This window comes from Hyperolius riggenbachi, chromosome 4 (genome assembly GCF_040937935.1).
Source record: "Hyperolius riggenbachi isolate aHypRig1 chromosome 4, aHypRig1.pri, whole genome shotgun sequence".
Taxonomy (NCBI): Eukaryota; Metazoa; Chordata; class Amphibia; order Anura; family Hyperoliidae; genus Hyperolius; species Hyperolius riggenbachi.
Genome location: NC_090649.1, coordinates 282228929 through 282252366, shown reverse-complemented (window position 1 = coordinate 282252366; position 23438 = coordinate 282228929). Strand labels below are relative to the sequence as shown.

Sequence of the window (23438 nt, the reverse complement as noted above, 5' to 3'; positions counted from 1 at the left end):
CTCCGGCTTCATTCTTCTTCAGTCTTCCCTGGTAATGGGGTCCAGTCAGGCTGCACTGTACAAGTACACGTGCGCCTCCATCAAGCTCCCGTACCCAGAAGTGTTTTATCTGCCCTGCTCACAGTGGTCAGCTGCATTGCAGAATAATTCTTTATGTCAACTCACTGCCCATACAGTTCTATGGGCCTGTTCACAGTAACAGATTGCGTTATTCTGACTCACTGCATGCAGGCTTTGTATTAAAGTCCATGTCCAGTCTTCATTGCAGTTCACAGTCATACCCTATCCTTAAACTATAGAATGAGCTTTTTTTTTAAGTTTTATTTAATCTGCCTAATATTGTTTTCTATAGTATTTTCCTTGTTTTGTATTTTATAGTGTTTCCTGGGTCATGGTTTGATCACGTTAGAGAATGGTATACCCACAAAGAGGACTACAATATTCTCTTTATAACATATGAGGAAATGATTAAGGTATGTACTTTTGTTCTCTTAACCCTAAGGGGACATTCATAGTGGAAGCTGCATTGAGTTCCCTGTAAAAACAGAACTATATGCAGTGCTTCGGGATAGTGTAGCATTGGATTCCAACACACCCCAGGCACTCCTATATGGAGGGGGGGCCGGAGTATACATAAAATGATGTATTTGCGGGCCAGACAGTGAAGCATACCCAGGTGACAACCTGAAGTCCAATTGGACAGCAGTGTCACCTGATGTGGAATTTGATTGGAAACCTGCGAATTACTGCTTTCTGGCTTCCATGTGGATGGGTGGTGCCAGCACTGCTATTCTATATGTGGACATCCAATATTTAAAGATTTACAGTAGCTGACCGCATCTATAAGTAATCCATTTTGTGTGTGTGGGGCCGGTAAAAAAGCCACAGGGGACCGCATTTGGCCCACGGGCCTTAGTTTGAGGACCACTGTTCTAAACAATAGAAGTTTCCAGGCAGCCCTGATGATCTATTTGACTGCAAAAGTGTCTGAATAACACCAGAAACAAGCATGCAGCTAATCTTATCAGATCTGACAATAATGTCAGAAACACACGATCCATACCTCCCAACATTTTGAGATGAGAAAGAGGGACACTTAAGCCACACCCATGCCACACCCCTAGCCACGCCCCAACACACCCCTAGTCACACATTCCAAACAGATTTCATAAGAAAAATATTTTGTTTAATTATTCAAACCACACTGATCCTTTCTATCCTAGTTCATTTTACTTCAGGTTTACATTTGAAAATAAATATATCAAATTGGAAGAAGGATGGGAATAAAGTTAAGAGCCAATAAAACACATTTTTTTCTGTAGAAACCAGAAAACTACATAGAATTACATTACAACAGTCCTGAAAGAGCGACAAATAAGAAGGAAAGAGGGACAGACTGCGTGACAGGGTTCCCAGATAGGGACAGGTGGGAGCTAAGTCATGAGAGCACACAAATAAACTGTGCAATACAATCACACAGGAAAAAAGCATGTGTGCAAAGAACAAATCACCAAGAAACAATCTGCAACAAGTTTCAGTGTCCAGAAACAGAAGCAGCAATCTGTGAACACAGTGGAGACATGACAGGCTGCCCATAGAAGAGGATCAAAGAGATGAAATACGAGCTCCAGTCCCGTAGGGAGATCAGAGGCTCAGTGAGGCAGTGATAGAGATAAGGCTGATAAGGACAACACTAGAAGTGTAAAGGCCCATACTCACGGGGGACGGCCGTCGCCGCAACCGCGTGGCACGCGCGTGTTGCGGCGACAGTTCCCCCGTGTGTATGATGCGCGCGCCCCGAACCGTCGCCCGTCGGAGCTGTCGCCAGGCGATTGACATGTTCAATCGCCGGCTACAGTCGTCGCCGCAACCTCGCCGGAACTGTCGCTAGCCCCGCATGTGTATGCGGGCTAGCGACAGCTACCCACACACACCACACGGAGCTTCCGGCGGGGGGGAGGAAACTCGGCGACAGCTTCCACCGCATCGCTAATCCCTCTGCTGCCGTGTGGATGCAGAGGGATTTGGCGACGAGCTGTCGCCGAACTGCCGCCGAACAGTCGCGCACACGCTCCCGTGTGCAGCGACAGCTACAATTGTACCCCCGTGGGTACTTAGCTTTAAAGACCAGAGAGAGCTGCTGTGTCACAAACAAATAGAAACTCACCAGCTCTGCTACTGTCTCTCTGATCTGCTCTCCCGGGAAGCTGCAGCACTTCATGTTTGCCGCTCTCTCCAGGCACACCTCCTTCACCACTGGTTACAGTGTTGCCAACTCCTCAGTAAGGAAAGTAGCTGTTGGCTGTCCTAAAAGGCGCTAGAAGTCGCTGGATGACGTCATCACGTAATTTGCATAACAGCTCCGCCCCCAACCCCGCCCTAGATGACGTCATCGCGTATTTTGCATAGCGGCTCCACCTCCGTCTCTCTCTTACTCTAGCAGCAGCGCCGATCAGCACCTCTTACGGCTCCACCCCACACATAATGATCCCACACCTGACGTCACTCACCGCCCCGCTCACACCAGCAGCTTGCAAGAGCGCCTGCAATGGAAGCAGGAAGGGGCTACTGTGAGTGACGTCCCTGGCAACTTAGTCTCCACCAGCAGGAGACAAAAAGTCGCCAGATTTGTAGCTAGTAGCTTTTTTTAAAAACTGTCGCTAGGGGGGTGTCAAAAGTCGCTAAATATAGCGACAAAGTAGCTAAGTTGGCAACACTGACTGGTCAGTATTAAGGAGGAGGAGCTATACACGGATCCCCCTGTGAGTGCTTTACAGCCAATTCAAGCATGAAACGTCATGCACAGGCGCAGTAGTTTTTTCACGAAGAGATGGGATTTTTCACTTATCGGCACTAGAGATGGGAAGTTCGGATCTTTTCAATGATCCGGATGATTCGAATCGGATCATTGAAGAGATCCGGATCTTTGATCCGAATCTCGGATCATTTTACTAATGAAGCATTCGGGGGGTTGAAATGACTAGCAGGGCAGGAGAAGGGGAGGGGGGTGGACACACAGAGAAGGGGAGAAGATGGACAGAAGGCAGGGAGTGGACAGAGACGGGAGGAGGGACGAGCAGAGAGCAGAAATGTTTGTTTGCACACAATACCCACATGCTGCAATCATATGCTTTACATATATTTCACCAATATGTTCATCTGTATACTTTGAAAGCAAACGTCGCAGTGAAAGAAAGCATTCCCCAAATCATTCCCAGAAGTGAAGTGCAGCTGTTTAGTGCAGGATCATATTGCCTTTCAATCACAGTGCCTGCAAAGTTACTGAGCTGTGCTGAGCTGAGCCAAAAGTTTCCAATGTGTTCACTGTGCACAACTACGAACAGACAGCCTATAATGGGCAGCACATTGCAGCCAGTATGTGTGCTCTACACATATCTGGCAGTGGCACCCATGTCCCCTCTCTCTCATCTACCTTTGGCTGCAAGGCTGCCTCCCCTCCAACTCAGCGATCCATCCCTGCTCTGCTTCCAGGACCCCGCTGCCCGCTAAGAGGGGTGGGCGTGTCGCTCCTTGCCCCGCCCCTTTTTCAATTCAAATCACTCATTTTGATGATTCGGATGATTCGACTCACAACATAGATTCGGATCAAAGATCCGAATCGTTCATGATCCGGACAACACTAATCGGCACTGTACTTTAATTATGGGCATTGCAGACAGCTTAAACTGCCCGACTTCTTCACAGGCAGCCTGTAAATATACTGGGGACACACAGGAAGGTGACAAGCAGGCTGCACAGTGTTGGTGTCTGTATGGAGAAGGGGAGACAGTCGGGCAGGGAGGAGGAAAGCGGGATTTGACAGGCAGAAGGCAGGAGGCGGGATCAGGGGGCGTAAACCGGGTAAGTCCCGCCCAAATCGGGACTGTTGTGAACTATGCACGATCTGCATGCATGCTTGTTCAGGGTCTATGGCTAAAAGTATTAGAGGCAGAGGATCAGCAGGAAAGCCAGGCAACTGGTATTACTTAACCTCTTGCCGACCGCGTCACGCCGGTAGGCGTGGCCGCGGCGGCAGCCCCAGGACCGCCTAACGCCAATTGGCGTAAAGTCCTGGGGCTCTGTTTTGAATGAGATCGCGCGCACGCTGCGCGCGCATCTCGTTCTCGGAGGGCGGAGCTCCGCCCCCTCTTCAGTCTCCGAGCGGCTATTGCCGCTCGGGAGACTGATAGACGGCGTGATCGCCGTCTATTTACCCGTACAGCGCTGCGATCGGCAGCAGCGCTGTACTGGGGACAGCCATGTGACACGGCTGTCCCCCTGGGACACTGGAGAGCGATCGGCTCTCATAGGCAGAAGCCTATGACAGCCGATCGCCACAATTGGCTGGCTGTGGGGAAGGAGGGAGGGAGGGAATATATTTAAAAGAACACGCTTTTTTTTAAAAAAAAGAGTAACAAAAATATTTGCAACCAAAAAAATAAACAATCTGGGGGCGATCAGACCCCACCAACAGAGAGCTCTGTTGGTGGGGAGAAAAGGGGGGGGAAATCACGTGTGTGGTGTGTTGTGCGGATCTGCAGCTTAGCCTTAAAGCTGCAGTGGCACATTTTGCTTAAAATGGCCTGGTCACTAGGGGGGTTTAGCACTGCAGTCCTCAAGAGGTTAAAAAGAAACAAATATGGCAGCCTCCATATCCCTCACACTTCAGTTGTCCTTTAACCACTTGCCGACCGCACGCTTATACCGTGCGTCGGCAAAGTGGCAGCTGCAGGACCAGCGACGCAGTACTGCGTCGCCAGCTGCAGGCTGATTAATTAGGAAGCAGCCGCTCGCGCGAGCGGCTGCTTCCTGTCAAATCACGGCGGGGGGCTCCGTGAATAGCCTGCGGGCCGCCGATGGCGGCTCGCAGGCTAAATGTAAACACAAGCGGAAATAATCCGCTTTGTTTACATTGTACAGCGCTGCTGCGCAGCAGCGCCGTAAGGCAGATCGGCGATCCCCGGCCAATCAGCGGCCGGGGATCGCCGCCATGTGACAGGGGACGTCCCGTCACTGGCTGCACAGGACGGATAGCGTCCTGTGCAGCCTCGATCGCCGGGGGGGCAGCAGGTAGGAGAGGGAGGGGGGAATTTCGCTGCGGAGGGGGGCTTTGAGGTGCCCCCCCCGCAACACCCAGGCAGGCAGGAGAGATCAGACCCCCCCTGCACATCATCCCCATAGGGGGGAAAAAGGGGGGCAATCTGATCTCTCTGCCTGCAACCTGATCTGTGCTGGGGGCTGCAGAGCCCACCCAGCACAGATCACTCAAAACAGCGCTGGTCCTTAAGGGGGGGTAAAGGGTGGGTCATCAAGTGGTTAAAATCCCCCCATAAAGTCACACCACAGCACATCACTGTGAACATAACCTAACTGTTTCAGAGGCTTTTCCCACTGCGGATTAGGCGTGTCTATAGCGTTATATATCTGTGGCCCAAGCCAAGGATATATATGTCCTCTCTGAGTGCCCAGCAGGAGTGCCCCAAATGATTCTCAAGTGCGGCCATCAGGCACTCGACACAGCAGCCGCCATCTTGTGGGTGGCATTCCCAGCTTGTATTCCCCAGCCTAGCTCAGCCTGCAGCTATGGGCTGAGGCTGAGCTGTCAAAAACACCGCCCCCTGCCTAATCATCAGCACCTGGCAGGGGGCATGTAATTGTATTCAAAAGTCAAGGGGCTGGAGACAGCTTGAGTAGCTCCGCCTCTGCATGTGAAGACTTGGACATACACCATTTGTCCGCCCACAGCATAGCGTCCTCAGCCTTGCTCCTTGGCCTCTGCTCTCTTTCTGCCTTCCGCCAGTCCACCAGTTTTAGGAGAGGTCCTGGAAAGGACCAACACTGCAGCGAGTAGTGTGGGTGTGTGTGAGTGAGTGTGATGTGTCTGCAGTCAGTGTGATGTGTGTGTGTGATGTGTCTGCAGTCTGTGTGATGTGTCTGCAGTCTGTGTGATGTGTCTGCAGTCTGTGTGATGTGTCTGCAGTCCGTCCGTGTGATGTGTCTGCAGTCCGTGTGATGTGTCTGCAGTCCGTGTGATGTGTCTGAAGTCAGTGTGATGTGTCTGCATTCCATGTGATGTGTCTGCAGTCCGTGTGATGTGTCTGCAGTTGATTTTCTGATCACTTCTATACAAAGTCGATCAGAAAAACGATTGGACATCAGATCAGACCTGTTGGAAATAATCGACTTGACCTGATCTGACCTGATCTGATAAGAGCGAGACCTGTCAGCTGCCCATACACCACAGGCCGATTCCCGATCAATTTCATGCTGAAATCCATCCAGAATTGGCCTGCATCTGCATGTGCTGCATCTGCCGCTCCAATGCTGTCCCTTAATAAAAAATATCCCCCCGGTGCCCAGTGTAAAGTATACATTACCTTTCCGCGGCCTGCGCTTGTACCCCGCTGGCTTCCAGGATTTCTCTGTTTCTGCATTCACACACGCCCCACGTGATGTCACATGCACGCTCTTACTAGAAAACCACGTGGGACACACGTGTATGTATGTATGGACAGCGGGTGCGCCCGGAGGAGAGGGACATTTTTCTTTAGGGGGGACATCGCCAGGGGTTACGTTGCGTTCGTCGATCATCGAGAAATTGCACACCGTTCCTGCCGGGCACTCGAATCGAGCAAGTCGGCCCAACATCTTGCAGGATACGAGATTGACAATGCAACCAATTTTTGTCCCGAAATCGGTCACATTGCTGGTCCTGCATGCACTTGGCAGCACCAATTTTCATCCAATTCAATTATAATAATGGAAACAGATGGCCAATCGGCCACCAAATCGCCTGATATATGGCCACCTTAACCCTTTTATTGCTATTCATTCTTCAGACTTAAAGTACTCCTTACCCTTTTTTCCCCTCCCCTTAAACTTTTAATATTGTTTTATTGCTCGTACTGCGACTAGCACACAACACCAGCCTCCCCCTTCCTGTGCCCCCTCTAACTCGCGTTCTGCTCACTCAAAGTCTTCGACTGAGGCAGAACGTCGAATGTTATCGGGGAGGAAGTGAAAGTTCTTCCTCCCCGCTGTGCGTACATAACCCCGCCCCTCCACCTGCCGCCTTAGATCCTTATGTGTTACACTGCACACAGTGTGCAGGGGAGCTGCGCTGCGTGCGGACTTGTGATAATTGAGATCGGATATTCTGTACGAAGAACTGTCACCTCCTCCCCAATAATATATGCTGTTAGAACAGGGAGTGGGGGGTCACTGGAGGGGGAAGGATGGTGCTGTGTGCTATGAAAGTTGCACAGCATCAGTAATACAATCATTTAAAAGTAAATCCCTTCAGGACAGTACTTTAATGCTTTTACTGGCTCTTTTACTGATTTTTTTTTCCACTGACTAACACGGTACAATACTCTACTGCAGTGCTGCTTCCTTTAAAATGAGCCAGCAAGGTGTTACGTTTTTCCAGAGGGGAAAAAAAAAACAAAACTTATCTCATTCTGTTTAAGATTTATGAGTAGGGAGGGGGGGAGGGGGGGGAATAAGGAAAATAAGTCATCATAATTTTATCAAACAATTAAACAGATAAGAAATGGGTAATAGTGGGTGTTGCTGCCAATATTTACTTTTATTGATTTGTGACATATGAACTTGGACCTAGAACAACTAAAATGTATCTAGTACAATGGACCTTGTAGCTAAACCAACTGATCTTGTAACTAGGACAACTGACCTAGTAGCTAAAACAATTAACTGTGTAGGTAGAACGACTGACCAACTAGAACAGATGACTGTTTAGCTACAAAAAATGATAGCGGTGCTAGAACAGACCTTGTGGCTAGAACAACTACTCTGTAGCTATGGCAACTGACCCTATAACTAAAACAACTAAAGCTGTGTACCCACGTGGCGATTTTCCCAACGACCAGTGATGTTTTGAGCGGTGAGTGGTCGTTGGCGTGACGTGGGTACAGGCTAGAGATGGCTCGAACCTCCGATTTTCGGTTTGCGAACCTCAAACACGAACCTCCGCAAAAAGTTTGGTTCACGCAAACTTTTCGAACCGCAATAGACTTCAATGGGGAGGCGAACTTTGAAAACTAAAAACATTTATGCTGGCCACAAAAGTGATGGAAAAGATGTTTCAAGGGGTCTAACATCTGAGTTTTTTGCATGGGGGAGTGGGATACATGCCAAAAGTCCCGGGGAAGAATCTGGATTTGACGCACAGCAGCGGTTTAAGGGCAGAAATCACATTACATGCTAAATTGGACATGTGTACACATCAATCAGGTAGTGTAATTAGTGTACTGCTTCACACTGACAGACCAAACTCACTGTGTAACGCACCGCAAACAGCTGTTTGTGTAGTAACGGCCGTGCTGGACTGGTGCGCACCATGGCGGGAGTGCAGGCCATGGCGTCTTTCCAGCCCCATATGGTCGCTGGGCTGAGGTAGCTCAATGACAGAACAGTGACTGTCCAGCTGATCGAATTTGGTCCCCCCCCTTTCACCGCGGGAAGTTAACGATCACGAAGGGGAATTGACACATGTACATGCCTTTTGTTTTGTTGTTGCAGCTGCAGTGCAGCCAGAAAAATTAGGCAGGCATTGCGTGCGTTGCACCAGAAAAATTATTATAGCGGCCGCTGCTAGCAGTGGCCTTAAAAATTCAGGAATCCGCCTGGAGTCCTGGACCCTGTTGGTGGTGGCGGGGAAGGCAGTCAAGCAGCCTGCAGGCAGAGATGCTGTGTGACGAGCGACTTAGTCTTGGAGCAGACAATCACACGGCGTGCAGGCAGAGATGCTGTGTGTGAGGACTGACTTAGTCTTCGGGCAGGCTTGACTGTGCTTTGCAGACCACTTGGTCAAATGGACCCTTGACCTAACGCTATGTGCCTGTGTGCGGCAGATTTCCCCACAAAATACAGATTGGCGGCAGATATCCCCACAAAGTCAGGTCCCCAGTTAGTGAGGGCCCCCATGCTGGAAGGGGGGGCAGCGGGCACAGAGCGGCGGGGAGGGGGAGAAGCTTCCCCTCCTCCCTCACCTAGAGCCCTCCTTCCGCGCTCCCCCCAGTTAGGTATGCAGGTCTCAGTGTCCCCATGCATGCTGGATAAAAACAGGGAACACCAAGAGCCCCAATAGTGTAATTCGTACTGGACAAGGTGGCAATAAGTTTGTATTGCTAAATACTCACAAGTCAGGGTCACCAGCAGGCAACCACTGTAAAGGCAGGTGGGGAGATTGTCCTGACCCCACTCAGGATTAAGAAGTCGCTCTCTGTAGACAGGAAGAAAGGGTAGCAACCCTCCACCAAGGGTGGACTCAAAATTGTATACAATGAACAGAGGCGCCAAAAGTATAAGATTAGATTAAATGAGCTTAAAAACCAACTTAAATGGCAAAATTGAAGGAGGAAGTGGTGGTCTTACCTCCCTCAAGCAGACACGACAACGACTGCGATTCAGACAGTCAAACACATTTATTAGGAACTCCAAAAAGAAATGCAACGCGTTTCGCAGGTTCAACCCCGCTTCATCAGGCAATATAGGGAGGAGTATCAAACAATCTGCACAAGGATTCAAATTAAGCGCCTCTGACAGAGGCGCTTAATTTGAATCCTTGTGCAGATTGTTTGATACTCCTCCCTATATTGCCTGATGAAGCGGGGTTGAACCTGCGAAACGCGTTGCATTTCTTTTTGGAGTTCCTAATAAATGTGTTTGACTGTCTGAATCGCAGTCGTTGTCGTGTCTGCTTGAGGGAGGTAAGACCACCACTTCCTCCTTCAATTTTGCCATTTAAGTTGGTTTTTAAGCTCATTTAATCTAATCTTATACTTTTGGCGCCTCTGTTCATTGTATGCATGCTGGAAGGGGGAAAAGTGGGCACAGAGCAGCGGGGAGGGGGGGGGGGGGGGGGAAGCCTCTCCCCTCCCTCACCTAGGGGCCCCCCTTCCGCACCCCCCCTCAAGAATTGCACCCAGCAGCGGCGGCGAGCAGGAATCACTTACCAGCATCAGATAAATAGCTCTGCGGGCTGCTGCTGGTCTCCTTCTCCTGCACTGCTGTCTAATCACGCTCTCACAGGAAGTACTGCGAGAGCGTGATTGGATAGCGTCAGTGCAGGAGACCAGCCCAGCCCAGCGGCACGCAGAGCTATCGATCTGATGCCGGTAAGCTATTCCCCGCTGCTGCCGCTGGCTACAATTCTGGAGAGGGGGGGGGGGAGCGCGGAAGGAGGGGCCCCTAGGTGAGGGGGGGGGAGGCTTCCCCCCCCCCCACCGCTCTGTGCACAATTTCCCCCCTTCCTGCGCTGTGCCCCCCTCCTTCTCAGCTCTGGGGCCCCCAGGAGGCGGGGCGGCCGGGGCCCACCGATGGAAAAATCGGTTGTTCGGTGGCTCAGTCCGAGCCTGGCTGCACATTAGTAATACCAATCACTGCATACCCACCTGTTCAGTGCACCTACTTACCTAAGTGAGCGCACGCAGTGTTATATACCAGTCAGAGGCGCTTATCCTGACCTAAAGACTGCACTGGGTGTACTCCTGTTCGTTATTGCCTGAAGAAGAGGGGATATACCCGCGAAATGCGTTGCGCTGTATGTTGGAGTATATAAATAAATTTGTTTGTACTAAAACCGACAGTATCATGTCTGCTTCGGGGAGATGAGTCCACCACCGCCTCCTGAAGAATTTTAAAGTTTTTAGATATATTTTATTCTGTTGGCGCCTCTGTTCTCCTTACAATAACAGTCGCTGCACCTGTTCACGGTACCTGTTGGTGCTGGTCTTGTAGCTGGAACAAACAGAGTGCTCAGCAAGAAATTCTTGTTGAACTCACTCTGAATTACGTATTTAGAGACAAAAGTGAAACTTAGCAGCACAGCACTAATATATGCGTACCTGTGATTATATAGTTATATTTAAGTTTTCTCAGCAATAACATAATCGAGGCCCCTTTCACACTATGGAGTTGCGGTAAGCTATTTTACCACATACTTACGCGCTGCAATACATTGTGCAGGAAGTAGGCAATTCACCACATAGCCACCACATAGCATCACATTCCCGGTGATGTACTTTCTGTCAAGCAGGGAGTACGTCAGTAAATAGGGGCGGGCCTATGCATATGACCCTGTCGGCGCACTCTGCCCCAGGGTCATTTAATCTATGTATTAATGCGGTGTGTAGTCACCGTAAGGCTGGGATCACCGCACCAACAAGTGTAAAAGAAGCCTAAACTCAAAATTTAGTGTTGATTTTTTTCGACATATTGTTTCGCTGGTTTGTTTACTATAAGTAAAATTCCATCTGTTTTCTCAAGGATCTAAAATCGTCTGTGCTGAAGATATGCAAGTTCGTAGATATAAAACTTGATGACGAAGTACTGGAAAAAGTAGTTGAGAAATCAACATTCAAGACCATGGAAAGTGATCCTATTGCTTCCTATAAAAATGTTTCAAAGGATATATTAAATTTTGACAAAGGAAGCTTTCTCCGCAAAGGTAAAGTGTTGTTGACCTTTTAAACAGTAATGAAAGCGGTAGTTTTGAGAGAAATTTACTTAAACGAGATGCCATAGTCTCAGAAACCAGCAGTGTAGGTGTCATCTCAAATTGCAACTTGAAGTAAATTTCCACTCTCATTAACCTCCTGGGTGCTATGACCGACACTGTGTTGGACAAGAAAATAAGCTAAGAGGGGTATGCCGAACACAGTGTCGGGCATGCCGCTCAGGAGGTTTTCTACTGAATATTTTGCCCCTGGAATAGGTTAGAAAGGCACAGGTGCTCCCAGTAAGGGCCCGTTTCCACTATAGCGTTGCGGAATCGCCGGCGAATCACCGCAGGCAAATCGCATGCGGGTGCGATTCCGCATGCGTTTTTTGCCGCGATTTCGCATGCGATTTCTCATAGGTAAGGTTGTATGCGAATTTAACCATGTCACTGCCTGTGTAAATTAACATTAATACCTATGCGAAATCGCGGCAAAAAACGCATGGGAAAAACGCATGCGATTTCCCTATTAAATACATTGCGTGCGATTCGCCTGCATTCCACACGCAGGCGAATTCTGAGGGCCCTACCCTGCAGATTTTTTCTGCACAGAAAAACGTGCGGGGAAACGCACAAGTGGAAACAGTCCCATCCACTTGTACTGACTGTGCGAATCCGCATGCGGGCAACGCATGCGGATTCGCGATAGTGGAAACGGGCCCTAAAAGTAGCTAGTTATAGGTCAGCAGGTGGGGGGCAACTATTTTACATAACCTATAACTACCTATCTTTACTAGGAGCACCTATACTTGGCTACCTATACTGCAGAGGAGGGGTTCAGGGGGGCAGGGGGCAACTATACTACATAACCTATAACTACCTACTTTTTCTGGGAGCACCTATACTTAGCTACCTATACTGCAGGGGGAGGGGTTCAGGGGGCAGGGGGAAACTATACTGCATAACTTATAACTACTTATCTTTCCTGGAAGCACATATACTTAGCTACAGGGGTGTAACAATAGACCCTGTAAGGGATGCAGCCGCAGGGGGCCCCAGAAGCAGCAGGGGGCCCTGTGGGGGAGAAGTTTGTTTTCCCTGCCCTGAAAGACTGACAACTAAGGGCACGGAGAGAAAAACGTTTCTGCTCTCTGCACAATTGTTCTAATGACTGCATCCGCTCAGCCATTGTTAACGAATCATACAAAATTTTGTAGAAAGAGATTTGTAGACAGTCCCTATTCAGTGTGCAGCAGGGTCTTGTGTACAGCGCTCTACCCCCAACCTCTCTACCCCTCCCCAAGTGCTCTGTACTGTAGTGATGCTGGAGAAGTCTGCAGAGCCAGTTCTGCTCCATCAGAGGAAGACAGAGTGACTGTAATAAGCTGAGGCTGGGAGCACACTCGTGTCTCGGCTTTCTGAATGCATTTTCTACACAACAAGGGCTTGATTCACAAAACCGTGCTAACTTATGGCACATGGGCTAGCAGTTTGCACGCATTATAACGCGGGTAACCGCTTTCATGCGTAATCACAAATTGTCACGTGTAATCGCAAAATTTGCGCGCGCTAACGCAAATGTTTGCGCGTAAAACCGTTACACAGTTACCGTTATGAGTTAGCATGGCTTTGTGAGTCAAGCGCCATGTATGCCTATATGTGTGAAAACATGTACTTTTATCACAGAAGCTAATGTAATTGATAGGGAAAATGCTCCCCGCGCTTCACTGCTATCAGTTTTTATCTGCATGGGGAAAACACATTCAAATGTGCACTAGCCAACTGAATAACATTGGTTCTCAGAAGGAGAGGGGGGGGTCAGGGGGTCTCATCCAAAGTTTCGCAGACGGCCCAGTGATTTCTAGTTACACCCCCGCTTAGCTACCTATACTGCAGGGGAGGGGTTCAGGAGGTGGGGGCAATTATGCTACATAACCTTTAACTACCTACCTTTACTGGGAGCACCTGCATTTAGCTACCTATACTGCAGGGGAAGAGGTTCAGGGGGTGGAGGCCAACTATACTACATAACCTATAACAAGGTACCTATACTGGGAGGACCTATACCTGACTACCTTTACTGGGGCACCTATACTTAGCTACCTATACTGGGGCACCTATCTATATCTATACCTGGATACCTATATTGAGGGCACACAACGTTCTCGAGCCCGAGGGGAGTTGGGGGATGTGCAATTTTTACACCCTCTTCATGGGAGCAATTTGGCCTAGAAACACATCTTATACTCGAGTAGGCTTACATACCAGTGAAAAACACAAAACAGTGGTGCACACGGCAGGGGCTCCGAGTTCTGCCACTGCCCCCGAATCCCCATGAAACACCAATAGGGGGAGTGCAGGTGAGCCCCAGTGCTGTTACCACCAGGGGATTCACCCACACTGCCCATCAGCCAATCAAGTGCAATGGTATACACTTGTATCTGCAGCACCAAATCTAGCAGGAATTGCATAAGTTCAGCAACATTCAGGTGAGAGGGTGCAGTTGGACATACTGTAATCGAAGATTACGTCAATAGCAGGGTGCACCACGGGTGCTCTGATCTGATTTCCGATTGATATCCGATCGTTTCTTGATCGATTCCCGATAGAAGTGAATGGAAAACAGTCAGAAATCGATCGGAAAATGGTCAGCAATTGATCGGAAATCAGATTGGACATGTTGGAAATCATCGATCTGACAGTAAATCTGCCAGAAAATCTCATAGTGTGTACCTAGCATAAGGGCCCGTTCAGACTATGTGCGTTCCTAGCCGTTTTTACAGAACGCATACAGAAAGATTTTACGCATAGAAATGGCTACTAATGTTTTCTAATGGCCTCATTCACATGTATGCATATGAGACGCATACGTTTCTCTTCCGCATTGCTGCACGCAGTTCTGTGCGTCACGCACGGAAACGGACACAATGAAATATGCACGCATATCAAAAACGCGTACTAATGCGTTTTTAGCGTATGTTTCCCCTCTGCGGTTCCCATCATTCTTTTCTGTTTCCTAAGTCACGTGTGTGCAAAACGCAATAAAAAACGCATTCGAACGCAAGAAAAACACATGCGTTTTTCAACTTGCATTTCTTTGAATTTATATGCGTTCTACAAACGCTGACAGTCTGAACAGGGCCTAAGGCCGCTATTCTGCTGCTTAAAGAACCAGAAAGCCACACATGTTTTTATAATTTAATGTTGTTAAAAAGTCAGTTTGCAGGTAGCTATGAATCTCCCCAGCTGACTAGTTTCAACTCTCTGTTCTTTGCAAATATGTAATTATTCTCTTAGGCCTGGTTCACTCTGGCATAAAAACGGCCCACTTAGCAGTGTGGCCAACCTTTGAAAATTTTTTTTACTGACAAACGTCTGAAAATTTACTGACAAAGGATTTTTTTTACTGACACCCCAATCTGCAACCGGCAAAAAATGGGCATGTCCATGCAACGGAACATGGGCGTGGTCATGGGTAGAGCCAAATATACATGAACTTAGAAGTGGTGTATGTGGGCCTGCCCAGCAAAATGTTAGATGAAGTTAACAATGGCTGAAGATGCAGAGGACAAGCCACGGCTGGAGAGCTTGATTCCAAAAACATGTCTGTTTACACAGATAGCAACACCGCACACACCACACAAACCACTCACACCACATTCACTGCAAACACCACACACACCACAAATACTAAACACATCACACACACTGTACATGATACCACACACACATCACCGCAAACACACACACATTGCAAACCACAAATACCACACACGCTGCAAACACCACACAGACACTGCAAACCACAAATCCCACACACGCTGCAAACCACAAATACCGCACACGCTGCAAACCACAAATACCACATGCAAACCACAAATACCACATGCAAACACCACACACGCTGCAAACACCGCACACGCTGCAAACACCGCACACGCTGCAAACCACAAATACCACACGCTGCAAACCACAAATACCACACACGCTGCAAACCACACATGCCGCACACGCTGCAAACCACACATGCCACACACGCTGCAAACCACACATGCCACACACGCTGCAAACCACACATGCCACACACGCTGCAAACCACACATGCCGCACACGCTGCAAACCACACATGCCACACACGCTGCAAACCACACATGCCACACACGCTGCAAACCACACATGCCACACACGCTGCAAACCACACACGCTGCAAACCACACACGCTGCAAACACCACACACACACACTGCAAACACCACATACACACACACACTGCTCACACCACACAGACACTGCAAACCACAAATACCACACCGCACAAACTGCTCACACCACACACCGAATGCACACACCGTTAATACCACACATCTCCATTTCAATATCAATGTGCACACGTGCACACGTGCACACACGCACACACACACACACACACACACACACACACACACACACACACACACACACACACACACACACACACACACACACACACACACACACGTTCAGAAGGCAAAATTTGCAAAAAGTAAAAAAGTATTATTCTTACTGAGAGGAGGAAGAAGTCCAGCAGCACATTATTGTAGCTGTAGACTTTTTATGTAGCCCCACATCCAGTGCAGGAGGGTTGTGTGCCTGTGTTAGTGAGCTAAATAGAGTATACGCGTACGTACGAAAAGGGCGCCCGGACAAAAAGGGCGCAGGGTGTAAACGCTAATTAATAATTAATCATTAATAGCGTTTATAAAAATAGTGTGCTATATTTCGTTTACAAATAATGTTTTACAAAATTATAAATCATTAAATAATGTTTATGAAATCGGCAATTGTGAAAACGTTAATCTTCCCTGTTTCAAAAGTGAAACTTATAATTTCGTTTATTAAAAAAACGATTATATGTTTAATTGTTATAATTATATATTATTGTGAATAACCTTCATTTATGGTTTGTTTTTATAATAAAATGAAAATATTCTTTATAACGATGAAATAAATATAACTACGTTCGTAATAAGTGTTGTAAAACATTAGTAAGTATTACTAAAATTTTACTAAAACTATACCTAAGCCTACTCTCACACAGAACCCTCCCTGTACCTATCCCTAACCCCTAGACCCCCCTGGTGGTGCCTAAACCTAAGACCCCCCTGGTGGTGCCTAACCCTAAGACCCCCCTGGTGGTGCCTAAACCTAAGACCCCCCTGGTGGTGCCTAAACCTAAGACCCCCGTGGTTTGCCTAAACCTAAGACCCCCCCTGGTGGTGCCTAAACCTAAGACCCCCCTGGTGGTGCCTAACTCTACGACCCCCCTGGTGGTGCCTAAACCTAAGACCCCCCTGGTGGTGCCTAAACCTAAGACCCCCCTGGTGGTGCCTAAACCTAAGACCCCCCTGGTGGTGCCTAACCCTAAGACCCCCCTGGTGGTGCCTAAACCTAAGACCCCCCTGGTGGTGCCTAAACCTAAGACCCCCCTGGTGGTGCCTAAACCTAAGACCCCCCTTACTGATCGCTTTATTATGTGGATAATAATGTTTTACTAATTGTGGCTGCAAAAAATATATTGCAATTTACGTTACGTACTGATCGCTTTATTTTGTGAATAATAATGTTTTACAAACAGTAAGGGATAAAACTTTAAATAATGTTTTAACCACTTCCCGACCGCCGTATGTACAATTGGCGGCCGGGAAGTGCACCCCGCAAGGACCGCCGTATTGACAATTGGCGGCGGTCCTTGTAGGGGCATGGGCGGAGCGATCGCGTCATCAGTGACGCGATCCTCCGCCTCCGCCTGGCGCCGCTCACCCGCCGCAACATCCCGCCGGCCATACGGAAGCGCCGGCGGGATGTTAACCCCGCGATCGCCGCATACAAAGTGTATAATACACTTTGTAATGTTTACAAAGTGTATTATACAGGCTGCCTCCTGCCCTGGTGGTCCCAGTGTCCGAGGGACCACCAGGGCAGGCTGCAGCCACCCTAGTCTGCACCAAGCACACTGATTTTTCCCCCCCCCCTGCCCCAGATCGCCCACAGCACCCATCAGACCCCCCCCTGCCCACCCCCCAGACCCCTGTTTGCACCCAATCACCCCCCTAATCACCCATCAATCACTCCCTGTCACTATCTGTCAACGCTATTTTTTTTTTTATCCCCCACCCTGCTCCCTGCCCCCTCCTGATCACCCCCCACCCCTCAGATTCTCCCCAGACCCCCCCCCCCAGACCACCCCCCCTGTTTACTGTATGCATCTATCCCCCTGATCACCTGTCAATCACCTGTCAATCACCTGTCAATCACCCGTCAATCACCCGTCAATCACCCGTCAATCACCCCCTGTCACTGCCACCCATCAGCCAGCCCCTAACCTGCCCCTTGCGGGCAATCTGATCACCCCCCCACACCAATAGATCGCCCGCAGATCCGACATCAGATCACCTCCCAAATCCATTGTTTACATCTATTCTCTCCTCTAAACACACACTAATTACCCATCAATCACCCATCAATCACCCCCTATCACCACCTGTCACTTTTACCTATCAGATCAGACCCTAATCTGCCCCTTGCGGGCACCCAATCACCCGCCCACACGCTCAGATTGCCCTCTGACCCCCCCTTATCAATTCACCAGTGCATTAATTACATCTGTTCTTCCCTGTAATAACCCACTGATCACCTGTCAATCACCTGCCAATCACCTATCACCCATCAATCACCCCCTGTCACTGCCACCCATCAATCAGCCCCTAACCTGCCCCTTGCGGGCAATCTGATCACCCACCCACACCATTAGATCGCCCGCAAACCCGCCGTCAGATTACCTCCCAAATGTATTGTTTACATCTGTTATCTTCTCTAAACACCCACTAATTACCCATCAATCACCCATCAATCACCCCCTATCACCACCTGTCACTGTTACCTATCAGATCAGACCCTAATCTGCCCCTTGCGGGCACCCAATCACCCGCCCACACGCTCAGATTGCCCTCAGACCCCCCCCTTATCAATTCGCCAGTGCATTAATTACATCTGTCCTTCCCTGTAATAACCCACTGACCACCTGTCAATCACCTGCCAATCACCTATCACCCATCAATCACCCCGTCACTGCCACCCAACAATCAGCCCCTAACCTGCCCCTTGCGGGCAATCTGATCACCCACCCACACCAATAGATCGCCTGCAGATCCGACATCAGATCACCACCCAAGCGCAGCGTTTACATCTATTCTCTCCTCTAAACACCCACTAATTACCCATCAATCACCCCCTATCACCACCTGTCACTGTTACCCATCAGATCAGACCCTAATCTGCCCCTTGCGGGCACCCAATCGCCCGCCTACACGCTCAGATTGCCCTCAGACCCCCCCTTATCAATTCGCCAGTGCAATATTTACATCTGTTCTCCCCTGTAATAACCCACTGATTACCTGTCAATCACCTATCAATCACCCATCAATCACCCCCTGTCACTGCCACCCATCAATCACCCCCTGTCACTTCCACCCATCAATCACCCGCTGTCACTGCCACCCATCAATCAGCCCCTAACCTGCCCCTTGCGGGCAAACTGATCACCCACCCACACCAATAGATCGCCCGCAGATCCGACATCAGATCACCACCCAAGCGCAGTGTTTCCATCTATTCTCTACCCTAAACACCCACTAATTACCCATCAATCACCCCCTGTCACTGCTACCTATCAGATTAGACCCCTATCTGCCCCTAGGGCACTCAATCACCCGCCCACACCCTCAGAATGCCCTCAGACCCCAGCCCTGATCACCTCGCCAGTGCATTGCTTGCATCTATTCCCCCCTCTAATCACACCTTGAGACACCCATCAATCACCTCCTGTCACCCCCTAGCACACCTACCCATCAGATCAGGCCCCAATTTGCCCCGTGTGGGCTCCTGATCACTCGCCAAATCCCTCAGATCCCCCTCAGACCCCCTTCCGATCACCTCCCCAGTGCATTGATTGCATCTATTTTCCCCTCTAACCACCCCCTGAGACACCCATCAATCACCTCCTGTCACCCCCCTAGCACTCCTATCCATCAGATCAGGCCCAATACAACCTGTCATCTAAAAGGCCACCCTGCTTATGACCGGTTCCACAAAATTCGCCCCCTCATAGACCACCTGTCATCAAAATTTGCAGATGCTTATACCCCTGAACAGTCATTTTGAGACATTTGGTTTCCAGACTACTCACGGTTTTGGGCCTGTAAAATGCCAGGGCGGTATAGGAACCCCACAAGTGACCCTATTTTAGAAAAAAAAGACACCCCAAGGTATTCTGTTAGGTGTATGACGAGTTCATAGAAGATTTTATTTTTTGTCAAAAGTTAGCGGAAATTAATTTTTATTGGGTTTTTTTTCACAAAGTGTCATTTTTCACTAACTTGTGACAAAAAATAAAATCTTCTATGAACTCGCCATACACCTAACGGAATACCTTGGGGTGTCTTCTTTCTAAAATGGGGTCACTTGTGGGGTTCCTATACTGCCCTGGCATTTTAGGGGCCCTAAACCGCGAGAATAGGACGTTGGGCCCCTTAGCGCACCTAGGCTGCAAAAAATTGTCACACATGTGGTACCGCTGTACTCAGGAAAAGTAGTATAATGTGTTTTGGGGTGTATTTTTACACATACCCATGCTGGATGGGAGAAATTTCTATGTAAATGGACAATTGTGTGTAAAAAAATCAAACAATTGTCATTTACAGAGATATTTCTCCCACTTAGCATGGGTATGTGTAAAAATACACCCCAAAACGCATTATACTACTTCTCCTGAGTACGGCGGTACCACATGTGTGACACTTTTTTACACCCTAAGTACGCTAAGGGGCCCAAAGTCCAATGAGTACCTTTAGGATTTCACAGGTCATTTTGCGACATTTGGTTTCAAGACTACTCCTCACGGTTTAGGGCCCCTAAAATGCCAGGGCAGTATAGGAACCCCACAAATGACCCCATTCTAGAAAGAAGACACCCAAAGGTATTCCGTACGGAGTATGGTGAGTTCATAGAAGATTTTATTTTTTGTCACAAGTTAGCGGAAAATGACACTTTGTGAAAAAAAACTATTAAAATCAATTTCCGCTAACTTGTGACAAAAAAATAAAAACTTCTATGAACTCACCATACTCCTAACGGAATACCTTGGGGTGTCTTCTTTCTAAAATGGGGTCATTAGTGGGGTTCCTATACTGCCCTGGCATTTTAGGGGCCCTAAACCGTGAGGAGTAGTCTTGAAACAAAAATGACCTGTGAAATCCTAAAGGTACTCATTGCACTTTGGGCCCCTTAGTGCAGTTAGGGTGCAAAAAAGTGCCACACATGTGGTATCGCCGTACTCGGGAGAAGTAGTATAATGTGTTTTGGGGTGTATTTTTACACATACCCATGCTGGGTGGGAGAAATACCTCTGTAAATGACAATCTTTTGATTTTTTTACACACAATTGTCCATTTACAGAGGTATTTCTCCCACCCAGCATGGGTATGTGTAAAAATACACCCCAAAACACATTGTACTACTTCTCCTGAGTACGGCGATACCACATGTGTGGCACTTTTTTGCACCCTAACTGCACTAAGGGGCCCAAAGTGCAATGAGTACCTTTAGGATTTCACAGGTCATTTTGAGAAATTTCGTTTCAAGACTACTCCTCACGGTTTAGGGCCCCTAAAATGCCAGGGCAGTATAGGAACCCCACAAATGACCCCATTTTAGAAAGAAGACACCCCAAGGTATTCCGTTAGGAGTATGGTGAGTTCATAGAAGATTTTATTTTTTGTCAAAAGTTAGCGGAAAATGACACTTTGTGAAAAAACACAATTAAAATCAATTTCCGCTAACTTTTGACAAAAAAATAAAATCTTCTATGAACTCACTATACTCCTAACGGAATACCTTGGGGTGTCTTCTTTCTAAAATGGGGTCATTTGTGGGGTTCCTATACTGCCCTGGCATTTTAGGGGCCCTAAACCGTGAGGAGTAGTCTTGAAACGAAATTTCTCAAAATGACCTGTGAAATTCTAAAGGTACTCATTGGACTTTGGGCCCTTTAGCGCAGTTAGGGTGCAAAAAAGTGCCACACATGTGGTATCGCCGTACTCAGGAGAAGTAGTATAATGTGTTTTGTGGTGTATTTTTACACATACCCATGCTGAGTGGGAGAAAGATCTCTGTAAATGGACAATTGTGTGTAAAAAAAATTAACAAATTGTCATTTACAGAGATATTTCTCCCACCCAGCATGGGTATGTGTAAAAATACACCCCAAAACACATTATACTACTTCTCCTGAGTACGGCAATACCACATGTGTGGCACTTTTTTGCACCCTAACTGCGCTAAGGGGTCCAAAGTCCAATGAGCACCTTCAGGCTTTACAGGGGTGCTTACAATTTAGCACCCCCCAAAATGTCAGGACAGTAAACACACCCCACAAATGACCCCATTTTGGAAAGTAGACACTTCAAGGTATTCAGAGAGGAGCATGGTGAGTCCGTGGCAGATTTCATTTTTTTTTGTCGCAAGTTAGAAGAAATGGAAACTTTTTTTTTTTTTTTTTCACAAAGTGTCATTTTCCGCTTACTTGTGACAAAAAATAATATCTTCTATGAACTCACTATGCCTCTCAGTGAATACTTTGGGATGTCTTCTTTCCAAAATGGGGTCATTTGGGGGGTATTTATACTATCCTGGAATTCTAGCCCCTCATGAAACATGACAGAGGGTCAGAAAAGTCAGAGATGCTTGAAAATGGGAAAATTCACTTTTTGCACCATAGTTTGTAAACGCTATAACTTTTACCCAAACCAATAAATATACACTGAATGGGGTTTTTTTTATCAAAAACATGTTTGTCCACATTTTTCGCGCTGCATGTATACAGAAATTTTACTTTATTTGAAAACTGTCAGCACAGAAAGTTAAAAAAATCATTTTTTTGCCAAAATTCATGTCTTTTTTGCTGAATATAATAAAAAGTAAAAATCGCAGGAGCAATCAAATAGCACTAAAAGAAAGCTTTATTAGTGACAAGAAAAGGAGCCAAAATTCATTTAGGTGGTAGGTTGTATGAGCGAGCAATAAACCGTGAAAGCTGCAGTGGTCTGAATGGAAAAAAAGTGGCCGGTCCTTAAGGGGTAGAAAGCCCTAGGTCCTCAAGTGGTTAATTAGTTAAATAAGATAAATATGTTTAATATTTTTATAAAAGTTATTCGGCACGGGTGCATTTTATAAACGTAAATCACCACAAGCACAGTTATAAATCATTAAAAATCTCCGGGCGCCGTTTGTAAACGTTATTTATCTCCGGCGCCCTTTTTTCCTGCTCGGCGCCCATTAAACGTTATTTATTATGAGAGTGAATGGCGGCGCCCTTTTTGTCCACTAGCTGCCTGCGCCCTTTTTTCCCGCTTCCAGAGTATACAGCCTGGGGATTGTGTGAGTACAGGAGGATAGTGGAGTAGTGTTGTCCGGATCATGAACGATTCGGATCTTTGATCCGAATCTATTTTGTGAGTCGAATCATCCGAATCATCAAAATGAGTGATTCGGATCGCAAAATGGGTGGGGCCAGGAGCGACACGCCCCCCCTCTCAGCAGGCTGCGGGGTCCTGGAAGCAGAGCAGAGATGGATCGCTCTGTTGGAGGGGAGCCAGGGACAGGTAGATGAGAGAGAGGGGACATGGGTGCCACTGCCAGATATGTGTAGAGCCAGGGCCGGGCCGAGGCATAGGCTGGAGAGGCTCCAGCCTCAGGGCGCAGTGTAGGAGGGGGCACACAATTCATTCAGCTGTCATTCCTAATTGTGTTTGAAGCAGAAAGAAATAAGAAAAGGGGATAGATAGCAGTGACTGCAAGCCAGATAACTAGAGATTAAGGTGTTGGGGAGGTTGTGGGCCCTGTGGCACCTCTTAGTCTAATAGCAATCAGTGTGTGACGGCTGG

General features: G+C 47.9%; 1 protein-coding gene across 2 annotated transcripts in view; it reads left to right on the top strand.

The window, feature by feature from the left end:
- LOC137503826 (amine sulfotransferase-like) overlaps positions 1-23438 on the top strand; it is a 64000-nt gene that overhangs the window by 29797 nt on the left and 10765 nt on the right. For both annotated transcript variants that reach the window (XM_068231341.1, XM_068231342.1), the window contains 2 exons: positions 379-473; positions 11290-11470. In XM_068231341.1, the coding sequence (XP_068087442.1) occupies positions 379-473; positions 11290-11470 (276 nt within the window). The remainder of the gene's footprint in view (positions 1-378; positions 474-11289; positions 11471-23438) is intronic.